Consider the following 14,226-nt stretch of genomic DNA (forward strand, 5'->3'; position numbering starts at 1 on the left):
AGATGGATGGATAGATGGATGGCTGGATGGATGGAAGGAAGGATGGAAGGAAGGCTAGATGGATGGATAGATAGATAGATGGATGGATGGATGGATGGATGGAAGGAAGGAAGGATGGAAGGATAGATGGATGGATGGATGGATGGAAGGAAGGAAGGAAGGAAGGAAGGAAGGAAGGAAGGAAGGAAGGATGGAAGTAAGGATAGATGGACGGATAGATGGACGGATGGATGGATGGATGGATGGATGGATGGATGGATGGATGGATGGAAGGATGGATGGATGGATGGAAGGATAGATGGATGGATGGATGGATGGATGGATAGATGGATGGCTAGATGGATGGAAGGAAGGAAGGCTAGATGTATGGATAGATGTATGGATAGATGGATGGATAGATGGATGGAGGGATAGATGGAGGGATAGATGAAGGGATAGATGAAGGGATGGATGGATGGATAGATAGATCGCCATCTCCAGTGATGCTTAGTATATCCTACTTACCCTCTGTATCGAACGGCTGGGTATTCCTTCAGGGTGGCGCAGAGGGTCGCAATCTGCTCTGCCAGGCGCTCTAAGATGGGATTCTTCATCTGAGCCTTGTGAGGACTGTAAAAGCTTTGGAAAGAGTCGCCTGAGTCCAGGGAGTAAACCTGCAACAAGCCGTGGCGATAAGGCTGAGACAGGGCACATCTATACTGCGGAATGAATGCAGTTTGGTACCACTTCAATTGCCATGGCTCAGTGGTATGCAATCTGGAGAGTTCTAGCTTGGTGCGGCACCAGAGGTAAAAGACCTTGCAAAACTACAACTCCCATGAATCCCACAGCATCGAGTCACGGCACTTAAAGTGCTGTCAAGCCGCAATCGTTGGACAGCATAGATGGGGTCAAGGGGTCAAGCCGGGCAGCAGAGCCTGGAGGCCATTGCTTGCAATATATGATATATTTCTCTCTCCTCTTCCCTTCCCTTATCAATGTGTTTTCTTTTCCAAAGCCTCCCTCACTCTTAACCAAGGGAATGTTTTGAAAAGGGAAATCTGAGGGAGAGAAGCCCGTGCAAGTCAGGAAGAAGAAAAATATATATCCATCAATCTTATAAAAGCATTTTCACCTGAAATATTTGTTAATCTCTCCTACAGATATATAGGCATTTCCCCCCTGCAAGCCTTTGCAATCCCTATGTACCTATATATCGGTATCTATTTGTCCATATACATTAATTTTATATATGATCTCTAGGGACTACCATGTACCTGTATATCTGTATCTATATGTATACATTATTTTATATATGAATTTTCCCCTCACGTGTCTGCAAGTCTCTGGAAAACCTGTATAGATATAGTTATCTATTTATAGAGAGAAGTCTAGATAGATATAAATGAATATAGATATATAGATATAGACACCTCCTAGGTCATGTGGATGGCATGACTGCATGGAGCGCAGTTACCTTCCCGCCGGAGCAGTACCTATTGATCGACTCACATTTGCATGTTTTTGAACTGCTAGGTTGGCAGAAGATGGGGCTAACAGTGGGCACTCATTCCGCTCCTGGGATTTGAACCTGGGACCTTTTGGCCTGGAAGTTCAGCAGCTCAGAGCTTTAGCACACTGTGCCACCAGGGGCCCCGATATATTAAATGTAATATTACTAATAATATTACCATATAATGATATAATACAATATAGTAATTTAATGCTTATATTGTGCTATCCTAATAATATATTGTATGTACATTTGATTTGTAAGCTGCTCTGAGGTCCCCTCTGGGGTGAGAAGAGCGGGATATAAATGTAATAATAATAATAATAATAATAATGCAAAAAGCCACCCTACTGGGATCTGCAAGCATCATCAGAAAATACATCACACAGTCCTAGACACTTGGGAAGTGTTCGACTTGTGATTTTGTGATACGAAATCCAGCATATCTATTCTGTTTGCTGTGTCTTACAATAATAATAATAATAATAATAATAATAATAATAATAATAATAATAATGAATCCAGACTGACAAAGTTCTGGAACACAACACACCAGACATCACAGTTGTGGAAAAGAAAAAGGTTTGGATCATTGATGTCGCCATCCCAGGTGACAAAAAACAACAGGAAAAACTCAGCCGCTCTCAGGACCTCAAGATTGAACTTCAAAGACTGTCAGAAACCAGTGCAGGTGGTCCCGGTGGTGATCGGCACATTGGGTGCCGTGCTAAAAGATCTCAGCCGGCATTTGGAAACAACAGACATTGACAAAATTACGATCTTCCAGCTGCAAAAGGCCACCCTGCTGGGATCTGCGCGGATCATCCGAAAATACATCACACAGTCCTGGACACTTGGGAAGTGTTCAACTTGGGATTTTGTGATACGAAATCCAGCATATCTATCTTGTTTGCTGTGTCATAATAAAATAATAATAATAATAATAATCATCATCATCATCATCATCATCATCATCATCATCATATCCTCAGCTGCTGTAAGAAAATCGCACAGACAGACTACAAACAGAGGCACAACTATGTGGCCCAAATGATTCATTGGAACTTATGCCTCAAGTACCACCTCCCAGCAGCAAAGAACTGGTGGGATCACAAACCTGCAAAAGTATTGGAAAATGAACATGCAAAGATACTGTGGGACTTCCGAATCCAGACTGACAAAGTTCTGGAACACAACACACCAGACATCACAGTTGTAGAAAAGAACAAGGTTTGGATCATTGATGTTGCCATCCCAGGTGACAGTCGCATAGATGAAAAACAACAGGAAAAACTCAGCCGCTATCAGGACCTCAAGATTGAACTTCAAAGACTCTGGCAGAAACCAGTACAGGTGGTCCCGGTGGTGATGGGCACACTGGGTGCTGTGCCAAAAGATCTCAGCTGGCATTTGGAAACAATAGACATTGACAAAACCACCATCTGCCAACTGCAAAAGGCCACCCTACTGGGATCTGCACACATCATCAGAAAATACATCACACAGTCCTAGACACTTGGGAAGTGTTCGACTTGTGGTTTTGCGAAACGAAATCCAGCATATCTATCTTGTTTGCTGTGCCATACAACGTCGTTGTGTTGATAATAATAATAATAATAATTCAGGTTCAGCCTCCTGCAAACTGTAGATTTTTTGCTCTTCATCTGGCATAAAACAGATAGGATACTATGTTTCATTGAAGGTGCTTCACTGAGTTAATGAATCTCTCTTTCGGCCAGCAACTCCCTGAAGGACAACAGCTTTTATTCAAGGGATGTTTGCTATCTATTTCAAACCAAAAAAACAACAACCCCAAGCTGTTTTGTATATATGTATGTACATCTCCGACCGCTGGCTGGCCATCTGTTCCCGGTCCACCTCTCACCCCAAAGTCAGAAGGGGTGGCTTTGTAAACAGATGGTCCGGACACAGGGTTTTTGCATCCACCTTTCATTGGAGGACATGAGAGATGTCAACAAGGAGAGAAGGAGGAGCGTTAAGCCCACAACAGAGGAAACACATGAGAGAAGATAAGCACAAGAGGGCCGGAAACCCGGTGGAAAAAAGTCAACTTCCTCTCCCAGAAAGCGATGGTTATATTAATCGTGTCGCCTCTCAACTGCAAACTGTTACGTAACCCCGATAATCCTATCTTTTTTTCCCCCTGCAAACGGAGCACACTACCCTTTGCCACAACCATCTGTTCACGACTCTATTGCAACCTCTAAGGCGCTCCAAGAAACACACACACACACAAGAAATACAGAGGCTCTTAACGGCAGAAGACGTCACTTGGGGCTTAAGAGGATTAAAAACAATGTTTTGGAGATAGCACTATCCTCTCTGCATTTTCCTGTGCAGAGAAACAAAGCTGTTTTCAATCTACATTACTGTATACACTCGAGTATAAGAGTGTGATGCAGCAGAGAAAAAGGCCAATGCAATTCTAGGTTGCAGCAATAGGAATATAGTGTCTAGTAGGCATGTCCGATCCATGAAAAAAATGTTTCAATTCTCGTTTCTAAAGTCAGGGGTGCTGGCACTTCGATATAGAAAGTATTTCCGATTTTTTCACCCAAAAATTTCAGATATTTCCGAAAATTCTTAAAGATTCTAAATGTTTCTAAAATGGCAGACGCGCATGCGCAATCGCTACACACTGGGCTTATATGGCAATCTTCCATGTGGACGCAGAGGACGTTAACCCCCACCTTTGCGTCCATCATGGAAGCTTCTGATTGGCCAGGGAGCGGCAGCCATGTTAGGCTGCGCTAAGCTCCCATTCAAGGTAGATTGCAGAAACAAATTATTTTTAAAAAATATTTTTTAAAATATATTTTTTTAAAAATTGGGGGGGGGGGGGAATTAACGAAACATTAAGACACAAATAGAGAATGGGCCAACAATGGTTCGAATTACATTGCTGGTTGCGCTGTGAGACAATGTCTCGGAATGCGTATCAAAAAGCGAGAACAATCCGAAATAATTCCGATATACGATTCAAAACGATTTTTTGGACATGTCTAGTGTCTAGGGAAGCCATATACCTTATATACAGTAGAGTCTCACTTATCCAACACTCGCTTATCCAACATTCTGGATTATCCAACGCATTTTTGTAGTCAATGTTTTCAATACATCATGATATTTTGGTGCTAAATTCGTAAATACAGTAATTACTACATAGCATTACTGCGTATTGAACTACTTTTTCTGTCAAATTTGTTGTATAACATGATGTTTTGGTGCCTAATTTGTAAAATCATAACCTAATTTGATATTTAATAGGCTTTTCCTTAGTCCCTCCTTATTATCCAACATATTCGCTTATCCAATGTTCTGCCAGCCCGTTTGGATAAGTGTTGGATAAGTGAGACTCTACTGTACCAATAAAATTACATTAATTGAGGCATCCGTAGGTTAAATGTTTTTGAATATTTACATCAAGCTCAAATTTAAGATAAGACTGTCCAACTCTGATCCAATCATGATTCTCATCTTCAATGTCAATGTGCTTATGTATCCTTTTAATAATAATAGAGTAAAATAATACATGTAATAATAATAATAATAATAAAGACAGGAAAATAATACAAGTAATAATAAATAGAGTAAAATAATAAATGTAATAATAATAATAAGATCAGAGTGAAATGATAAATGTATTAATAATAATAATAATAATAATAATAATAATAATAATAACAGAGTAAAATAAATGTAATAGTAGCAACAATAATACAGAAAAATAATACCAATAATAATTGAGAAAAATAATAAATGTATCATATATTCTCGAGTATAAGCTGACCCAAATAGAAGCTAACCAGCACCCTCACCCGAGTATAAGCCGAGGGGGGCTTTTTCGGTCTTTAAAAAAGGGCTGAAAAACTAGGCTTATACTCGAGTATATACAGTAATTAATGTTGTTGTTCTTGTTGTTGTTGTTATTGACACAAAGACACAGTATGACACAGCAAACAAGGTATATATCCTGGATTTCGTATCACAAAATCACAAGTCGGACACATTATTATTATTATTATTATTATTATTATTATTATTATTATTATTATTATTATTTGTGCAGAGAAACAAACTTATTTTCAATCTACATTAATTATTATTATTATTATTATTATTATTATTATTATTATTATTACTACTGACACAAAGACACAGTATGACACAGCAAACAAGATATATATCCTGGATTTCGTATCACAAAATCACAAGTCGAACACTTATTATTATTACTATTATTATTACGGAGCCTCTGGTGACACAGCAGGTTAAATCGCTGAGCTACTGAACTTGCTGACCAAAAGGTTGGTGGTACGAATTTGGGGAGTAGAGTGAGCTCCCGCTGTTAGTCCCAGCTTCTGCCAATCTAGCAGTTTGAAAAGATGCCAATGTGAGTAGATTAATAGGTACTGCTTCTGCGAGAAGGTAACGGCTCTCCATGCAGTCATGCCAGTGGCCACATGACCTTGGAGGTGTCTATGGACAACACCGGCTCTTAAGCTTAGAAATGGAAATGAGTAGCAATGCCCAGAGTCAGACACGACTAGACTACATTATTATTATTATTATTGTATGACACAGCAAACAAGATAGATATGTTGGATTTCGTATCACAAAATCACAAGTCGAACACTTCCCAAGTGTTTAGGACTGTGTGATGTATTTTCGGATGATGCGTGCAGGTCCCAGTAGGGTGGCCTTTTGCATGACTAAACTACATTATTATTATTATTATTATTATTATTATTATTATTATTATTATTATTATTATTATTATTATGTTTATTTATATCCCACTTTTTTCTCTCTGCAAAGATAAAGTGGAACTACAGCCTGTAATAAAAGGACCAAGGCATTGACATCTCCTGACCATCCTCTGTTTGGATATCAGCCAGCATGCCAGTGCCTTAAATTTTGAATGAAGACTCTAAGAAACAGCTTCCTAAGATCCACAGAGATACTCGCAGGAACGCCTCAGCAAGCAAGAGTCCAAAAGTGGCAGGGTAAACCCCGGAACCTCAATCAGTGGTTGATGACAGGTAAGAAACTCGCTCCTGGGCTTCTGACACAATAAATAAATAAAGGAGTCACAACACTTGAACAGAAAAGGCCAAGGCACTCGTTTTGGACTTACCTGCGACTCATAGGGCAGAAAAGCAATGTTGATTTCGGTCAGGGTCTTGATGACTTTGGCCGCGCGGGACTTGACCAGCTCGTTGAACAAGGAATCAGGACAGGCTGGGATGGAAATGGAGAAGATATGAACATCAAACAATTGTACAAATATACCTCACAATCTCCGAGGATGCCTACCACAGATGTGGGTGAAACGTCAGGAGAGAATGCTTCTGGAACATGGCTATACAGCCTGGAAAACACACAATAACCCAACTGTACAAACACCAAGAGGACATGTTACGGAAGCAATTCCCAAATGTTAGTTGTCCTAGTGTTTTGGACTTCAACTCTTCAGCCTTGGTCAATGGTCAGGGATTCTAGGAGCTCATGTCCAAGATAATTAGAGTTTGGGTAATAAGGAACAAAGAATATCTCTTATATATACAGAGAAAACTAAAAGGATCTGATGTAAGACAATAAGACCATTGGAAGGATCACGGAGGTGCTCTACGATGGTAGAACTCAACCTTTGGTCCTCCATGTGTTGTTAGGACAACACTCAGAAATGGCTTTATTTATGATACTTATGGACACAACTCAACAATCCAGCACAGGAAAAAAAGAACAAAAGCAGGGCCTGATCCCCAGAAAACTTACAGTCAGTGAAGAAGACGTGGGCCGCTCTGTACTTGGCATTGGGAGGCTCCTTGAAGTCGGCCATAAGAGACTCCACGGACTACAAGAATGAAGAAAAGGACAAGGAGGTTGGTTACAGCAGCACAACTTGAGTTTATTTATTTATCGAAAGTGTTGGGGGTTGTAGATATAAATAAACAAAAGCTTTGCAACTGTTTCTGAACCAAAATATACCCTGCAGTATAATAAAGTGTCACTCAGGTTTGTGTAACAAGTAACAGTAACTTTACTTCAGTTCAAAAGATCAAACAATATATACAGCAGTCTCTCCAAAATCTTACAGAGAACAGAGGGAATAAACAGTCCAAGAATTGTTGTATTATGTTATTCTGTAATTTGTTTTATGTTTTAATTGTACACCAAATTGATGGGTTTTAGGGCTTGTCCCCATGTGAGCTGCCCCAAGTCCCTTCGGGGAGATGGAGGCGGGTTATATGAAATAAATTATTGTTATTATTATTATTATTATTATTATTATTATTATTATTATTATTATTTTAAACAGTATTTAAATATGCCTCATCTGCTTTAGAAATAATCAGGCTTCAAAGAGTTGGCAACCAATTTCCTTCCTGACTGTTTCCAGTCAGCGCTCTCTTCACTCTCTGAGATGAGAATGGCAGTTAAAAACGTTTCTCTCGGCAGCAAGCCAGAGACAGTAGCCAATCAGAATTCTGGCTCCTGGCTGGCTTAGCCAATCAGCTGCCAACACATGCCTTTCCAGTCAACCCATTACAGCATGGTGTCTTTTACAGGTCTGCGCAGAAAGGACCTCCCTCCATTGCGTTAAACTCAAATGGCACCTTGGATAGCTCCTTTAAACATCACTTTTAAAAACCAATTTCCTTCCTGACTGTTTCCAGTCAGCGCTCTCTTCACTCTCTGAGGTGAGAATGGCAATTAAAACCGTTTCTCTCAGCAGCAAGCCAGAGACAGTAGCCAATCAGAATTCTGGCTCTTGGCTGGCTCAGCCAATCAGCTGCCGACACATGCCTTTCCAGTCAACCCATTACAGCATGGTCTTTTACAGGTCCCCACAGAAAGGACCTCTCTCCATTGCCTTAAACTTAAATGGCACCTTGGATAGTTCATTTAAACATCGCTTTTAAAAACCTAGGAATGGATTAATCGCTTCAGTGACATGGGAATCATCAACCGACATGGCCCTGGACTTCAGCCTTTACCGTTGGCCATGGAGCGGCGTCTTATGGAAGTCAAAACATTTGGAGAGAACCAGGTTGGCCAGCTCTAAAGTCACCATGACCAAAACATTTTATGCTCCGGAGTGCCTCCTAGAGCCATCTAAACCAATGGTATCCAACCTTTGGTCCTTCAGGTGTTTGGGACTCCAACTCCCAGCAGTCTTGGCCAGCTTGTCCATTCGGCAGGAATTCTGGGAGCTGGAATCCAAAACTCCTGGAGGACCAAAGCTTAGACACCATTGATCTAAACCAGGGGTCCCCAAACTAAGGCCCGGGGGCCGGATGCGGCCCATCAAAGCCATTTATCCGGCCCCCATGGAACAAGGGCAGAAGGGGGATGTGCTAAATGACCCAATGGTCTCTTCTTCTCTTACAACCCTTATTATTATTATAATTATTATAATTATTATTATTATTACTTGAAATACAACAAGATGAGTCCACAGCAGACATTCTGCTGGCTGGCTGTTGTACTGGATCACACACCGGCCACTTCCCAAGTGCCTAGGACTGTGTGATGTATTGGTGAATAATGCGTGCAGATCCCAGTAAGGTAGCCTTCTGCAGCTGGCAGGTGGTAATTTTGTCAGCACCGATTATGTTTAAGTGCAGGCCAAGGCCTTTAGGCACTGCACCCAGTTTGCCGATCACCACTGGGACCACCTTGACTGGCTTGTGCCAGTCTTTGTAATTCAAGCTTTAAATCCTCATATAGTGTCAGCTTTTCCAGTTGTTTCTCCTCAATCCTGCTGTCACCTTGGATTGCAACATCGACAATCCATACTTTGTTTTTAACCCGATTGTGAGGTCAGGAGTATTGTGTTCCAAAACCGTGTTGTTGTTGTTATTATTATTATTAACATTGAGGCTGGGTGGCCATCTGTCAGGGATGCTTTGCTTGTGCTTTCAGTGCACAAAGGCAGAAGGGGATTGGACTCAATGGCCCAAAGGGTCTCTTCCAACCCTCTTTATTATTATTATTATTATTATTATTATTATTATTATTATTATTATTATTATTATTGCTCGGTGGCCAACTATAGTCCGGCCCTCCAACAGTCCGAAGGATCGTGAACTGGCCCCCTGTTTAAAAAGTTTGGGGACCCCTGATCTAAACTATCCTAGCTCATGAGATACTACTGTTATTACTGATGATTGATTCAGCTTCCTAAATTCTTATAACATGGGTTCTAGTCAAGTTTGGAGAGTTGATTCTTCAATGCTCCAAGCTTTTCGAATCTCAATTCCTGGAAGTGGCTCACCTTCTCGGAAGGAGTGATCAGATACACAGCCTCCAGACTGGGCAGCGGCTCTCGGCGCTTGTTGATGTCTTCCACAACTAGATGAGAAAGAAACAGGGCGTTTTCAAGAAATCGTTGTGAATCCAAACCCAGTAGAGACAAACGAACCCATACTATTATATTTTGGAAATCCTACGGTTCCCGTTTCTGTGTCCAAACCTTCTGCAAGTTACCGCAGAAGTAAAAAAATTATAATCCCCAAATATATATTTTGCACACTTTGCACTCACTTGTGATCCCCTCGGTCATGATGTCGGTCATTTTACAGCAGGACGAGAGCATGCGCATGCTGAGCTGATCCACCACCAACACCTGGGAGAGAGAAGTGGCGTCAAACTGCATTAATTCTACAGTGTAGATGCACCCATCGATTACTATGGGATGAATCCAGATAGGGACTAACCCGCTTTCGATTTTGCTCAAGCCACTCACCTTCCATTCTCCCTTCTTCTTTACCTTCTTTATCACATCGGCCATGATTTCTGTAAAAGAAAAACATAGCGAAATAACATTCAGTTGCAATGGGAACAACCTCTCTTCTCACAGCCTTCTTCCGTACTTTCATCTCAAAGGCTTAGTGTCAGTTGGTTGATTGAGACGAATCACCTTCTCAATCTCAATTCCTGCTCAGAACGTAGGGAATTAAATTGCTTCATGACTCCTTCTCAGCTTATCAAAGTGGCTCAAACTTTATTTAAGTATATACAACTTATTTACAAGACAGATCAGACAATTACCAGATTTCATCCAACTACATCAGAGCGAGCTTCAGGAGAGAACATTCCATTCTTATCTCTAAAACATATATCCGACTAGCAACTGGAAACTTCTCAAAGTTACACTCTAGCAATTTCATTTCCATTCTATGCATTTTACCTCTTCACTTCAGGATTACACACACAGCTTTTAACTCTAAGCACAATTTCACACTATACCGATACATTTTACAGACACTAAGTTTCTTCTTACAGTGTTTTTACATTGTGTTTTAAATTTATGGATTATATGTTAATTTATGTTGTGATTGGATTGTTTTTACGTAAGCCGCTCTGAATCCCTTCGGGGAGATTGGGGCAGCGTACAAGAATAAAGTTGTTGTTGTTGTTATTATTATTATTTTATTGTATGACACAGCAAATAAGATAGACATGCTGGATTTCATATCACAAAATCACAAGTCAGACACTTCCCAAGTGTCTAGGACTGTGTGATATATTTTCGGATGATGTGCGCAGATCCCAGCAAGGTGGCCTTTTGCAGTTGGCAGATTGTGATTTTGTCAATGTCTATTGTTTCCAAATGCCGGCTGAGATCTTTTAGCACGGCACCCAGCGTGCCCATCACCACCGGGACCACCTGCACTGGTTTCTGCCAGAGTCTTTGAAGTTCAATCTTGAGGTCCTGATAGCGGCTGAGTTTTTCCTCTTGTTTTTCATCAATGCGACTGTCACCTGGGATGGCGACATCAATGATCCAAACCTTTTTCTTTTCCACAACTGTGATGTCTGGTGTGTTGTGTTCCAGAACTTTGTCAGTCTGGATTCGGAAGTCCCACAGTATCTTTGCGTGCTCATTTTCCAAGACTTTTGCAGGTTTGTGATCCCACCAGTTCTTTGCTGCTGGGAGGTGGTACTTGAGGCATAAGTTCCAATGAATCCTTTGGGCCACATAGTTGTGCCTCTGTTTGTAGTCTGTCTGTGCGATTTTCTTACAGCAGCTGAGGAGATGTTCAATGGTTTCATCGGTTTCCTTGCACAGTCTGCATTTTGGGTCATCAGCTGATTTTTAGATCTTGGCCTGAATTGCCTTTGTCCTGATGTCTTGCTCCTGGGCTGCAAGGATCAGGCCTTCTGTCTCCTTCTTCAGGGTCCCATTCATGAGCCAGAGTCTTCTCCTTGTCAGTTTTTCCTTCAATTTTGTCAAGGAACTTTCCATGCAATGTTTTGTTGTGCCAGCTGTCAGCTCTAGTTTGTAGTGCGGTTTTCTTGTACTGATTTTTTGTCTGCTGTGCTTTGAGGAGTTTCTGATTTTTGACATCTACTATTATTATTATTATTATTATTATTATTATTATTATTATTATTATTATTAGCTATAGCAGAACACCTTTCCCACAAAAACAAAGATGTATTTTTTTTGCAGTTTAATAAACTTTCCCCATGTTTTTTATGATAGAACCAATTAGGAAATGGCATTGATAAACCCAGGGACAAAAAAAAAATCAGTGTTACATGGTGCAATCAAGAAAGCACCGTGTTTGCTCCTCTTCGGAACCAGGCCACTAATCTGACACAAAGACAGGCCTCTCTGACCCATTTATAGAAGCAAGAAGTCAGTGGCTTCAGGCAACTCCTTGTAATCCCAAGCAAATCGCATTTCGCCTCCCCGTTTATGGGCGGCTTACGTAAACCGAGGTGACACCACCATCAGTGGTATAACTTTCAATCATGAGTGTTGAGTTGCATTCTATTACCACTATCTGTCAATTATGTAGCTGTGTTTAAGTTTTCATATATATACCATATATACTCGAGTATAAGCTGACCTGAATATAAGCCGCGGCACCTGATTTTACCACAAAAAAACAAACAAACAAACAAACTGGGAAAACATTGACTCCACTATAAGCTGAGGGTGGTAAATTTCAGAAATCAAAATAGATACTAATAAAATTACATGAATTGAGGCATCGGTAGGTTAAATGTTTTTGAATATTTACATAAAGCTCAAATTTAAGATAAGACTGTCCAACTCTGATCAAATCATTATTCTCATCTTCTTCAATGTATCCTTTTAATAATAATAGAGTAAAATAATACATGTAATAATAATAATAATAATAATAATAATAATAATAATAAAGACAGGAAAATAATACATGTAATAATAAATACAGGAAAATAATAAATGCAATAATAATATTAAGATCAGAGTGAAATAATAAATGTATTAATAATAATAATAAAATAGAGTAAAACAAATGTAATAGTAGCAACAATAATAGAGAAAAATAATAAATGTAGTAATACCAATAATAATAGAGAAAAATAATAAATGCACCATATATTCTCGAGTATAAGCTGATCCAAATATTAGCCAACCAGGACCCTCACCCGAGTATAAGCCCAGGGGGGCTTTTTCAGTCTTAAAAAAAGGGCTGAAAAACTAGGCTTATACTCGAGTATATACAATATAGTAGAGTCTCACTTATCCAACACTTGCTTATCCAACATTCTGGATTATCCAACGCATTTTTGTAGTCAATGTTTTCAATATATCATGATATTTTGGTGCTAAATTCGTAAATACGGTAATTACAACATAACATTACTGCATATTGAACTACTTTTTCTGTCAGATTTGTTGTATAACATGATGTTTTGGTGCTTAATTTGTAAAATCATAACCTAATTTGATGTTTAATAGGCTTTTCCTTAATGCCTCCTTATTATCCAACATATTCGCTTATCCAACATTCTGCCAGCTCGTTTATGTTGGATAAGTGAGACTCTACTGTATATATATACACACACACACACACTAACATGTTGGATCTGTGTGCCAAGTTTGGTCCAGTAAGTTGTGTTGGTCACTAGGGTTCTGTGTTCGAAGTTTGGTCCACATCCGTCATTGGTGAGGTTCAGAGTGCTCTGGGTGCAGGGTGAACTACAACTCCCACGCGGGTGGGTCGGTCCCCCCACGAACACCTCCATTATGTTGTGTTGGTCACCAAAGTTCTGTGTTCGAAGTTTGGTCCAGATCCATATTGGAGTTCAGAGTGCTCTGAACTACAACTCCCACGCGGGTGGGTCGGTCCCCCCACAAACACCTCCAGTATGTGGTGTTGGTCACCAGGGCTCTGTGTGCCATGTTCGGTCCAAATCTGTCATTGGTGGGGTTCTCAGTGCAATGGGTATAAGGTGAACTACAACTCCCACGCAAGCGAGTTGGTTCCCCCTCAAACACCTCCAGTATGTTGTCTTGGTCACCAGGGTCCTTTGTGCCGGGTTTGGTCCAGATACCTTACTGGTGGGGTTCAGAGTTCTTTGGGTGCAAAGTGAACTACAACTCCCACGCGGATGGGTCGGTCCCAACCCCCCATAAATTTCAGTTCCCCAAACCCCTCCAGTATGTTCTGTTGGTCATGGAGGTTTTGCGTCCCAAGTTTGGTCCAGGCCTGCCATTTGTGGGGGTTGCAGTAGTCTGTGGAAGTGGGTGAAAGTACTGCAAATCCCATCATCCCTAGCCCATCCTCGTCCAACCCTTGTCAGGACATAAAGTGTATCATGAAGACTTAACGAAACCCCAAAAAACTGGGAAAACATGGCAGCGGCTTAAAATCCGAATGCAACAGGCAGAGGAGAATTGGGGAGAAGGAAGAACGAGAAAAAAC

The 14,226-nt window shown here is 40.5% G+C and overlaps 1 protein-coding gene across 2 annotated transcripts in view; it reads right to left on the minus strand.

Annotated features, from left to right (window-relative positions):
- stxbp1 (syntaxin binding protein 1) overlaps positions 1–14,226 on the minus strand; it is a 45,258-nt gene that overhangs the window by 21,046 nt on the left and 9,986 nt on the right. For both annotated transcript variants that reach the window (XM_062959655.1, XM_062959656.1), the window contains exons 2-7: positions 10,266–10,315; positions 10,064–10,145; positions 9,795–9,871; positions 7,292–7,370; positions 6,651–6,754; positions 505–653 (exon numbers count right to left, since the gene is read on the minus strand). In XM_062959655.1, the coding sequence (XP_062815725.1) occupies positions 505–653; positions 6,651–6,754; positions 7,292–7,370; positions 9,795–9,871; positions 10,064–10,145; positions 10,266–10,315 (541 nt within the window). The remainder of the gene's footprint in view (positions 1–504; positions 654–6,650; positions 6,755–7,291; positions 7,371–9,794; positions 9,872–10,063; positions 10,146–10,265; positions 10,316–14,226) is intronic.

The sequence above is a fragment of the Anolis carolinensis genome, unplaced genomic scaffold (assembly GCF_035594765.1).
Source record: "Anolis carolinensis isolate JA03-04 unplaced genomic scaffold, rAnoCar3.1.pri scaffold_7, whole genome shotgun sequence".
Lineage (NCBI taxonomy): Eukaryota > Metazoa > Chordata > Lepidosauria > Squamata > Dactyloidae > Anolis > Anolis carolinensis.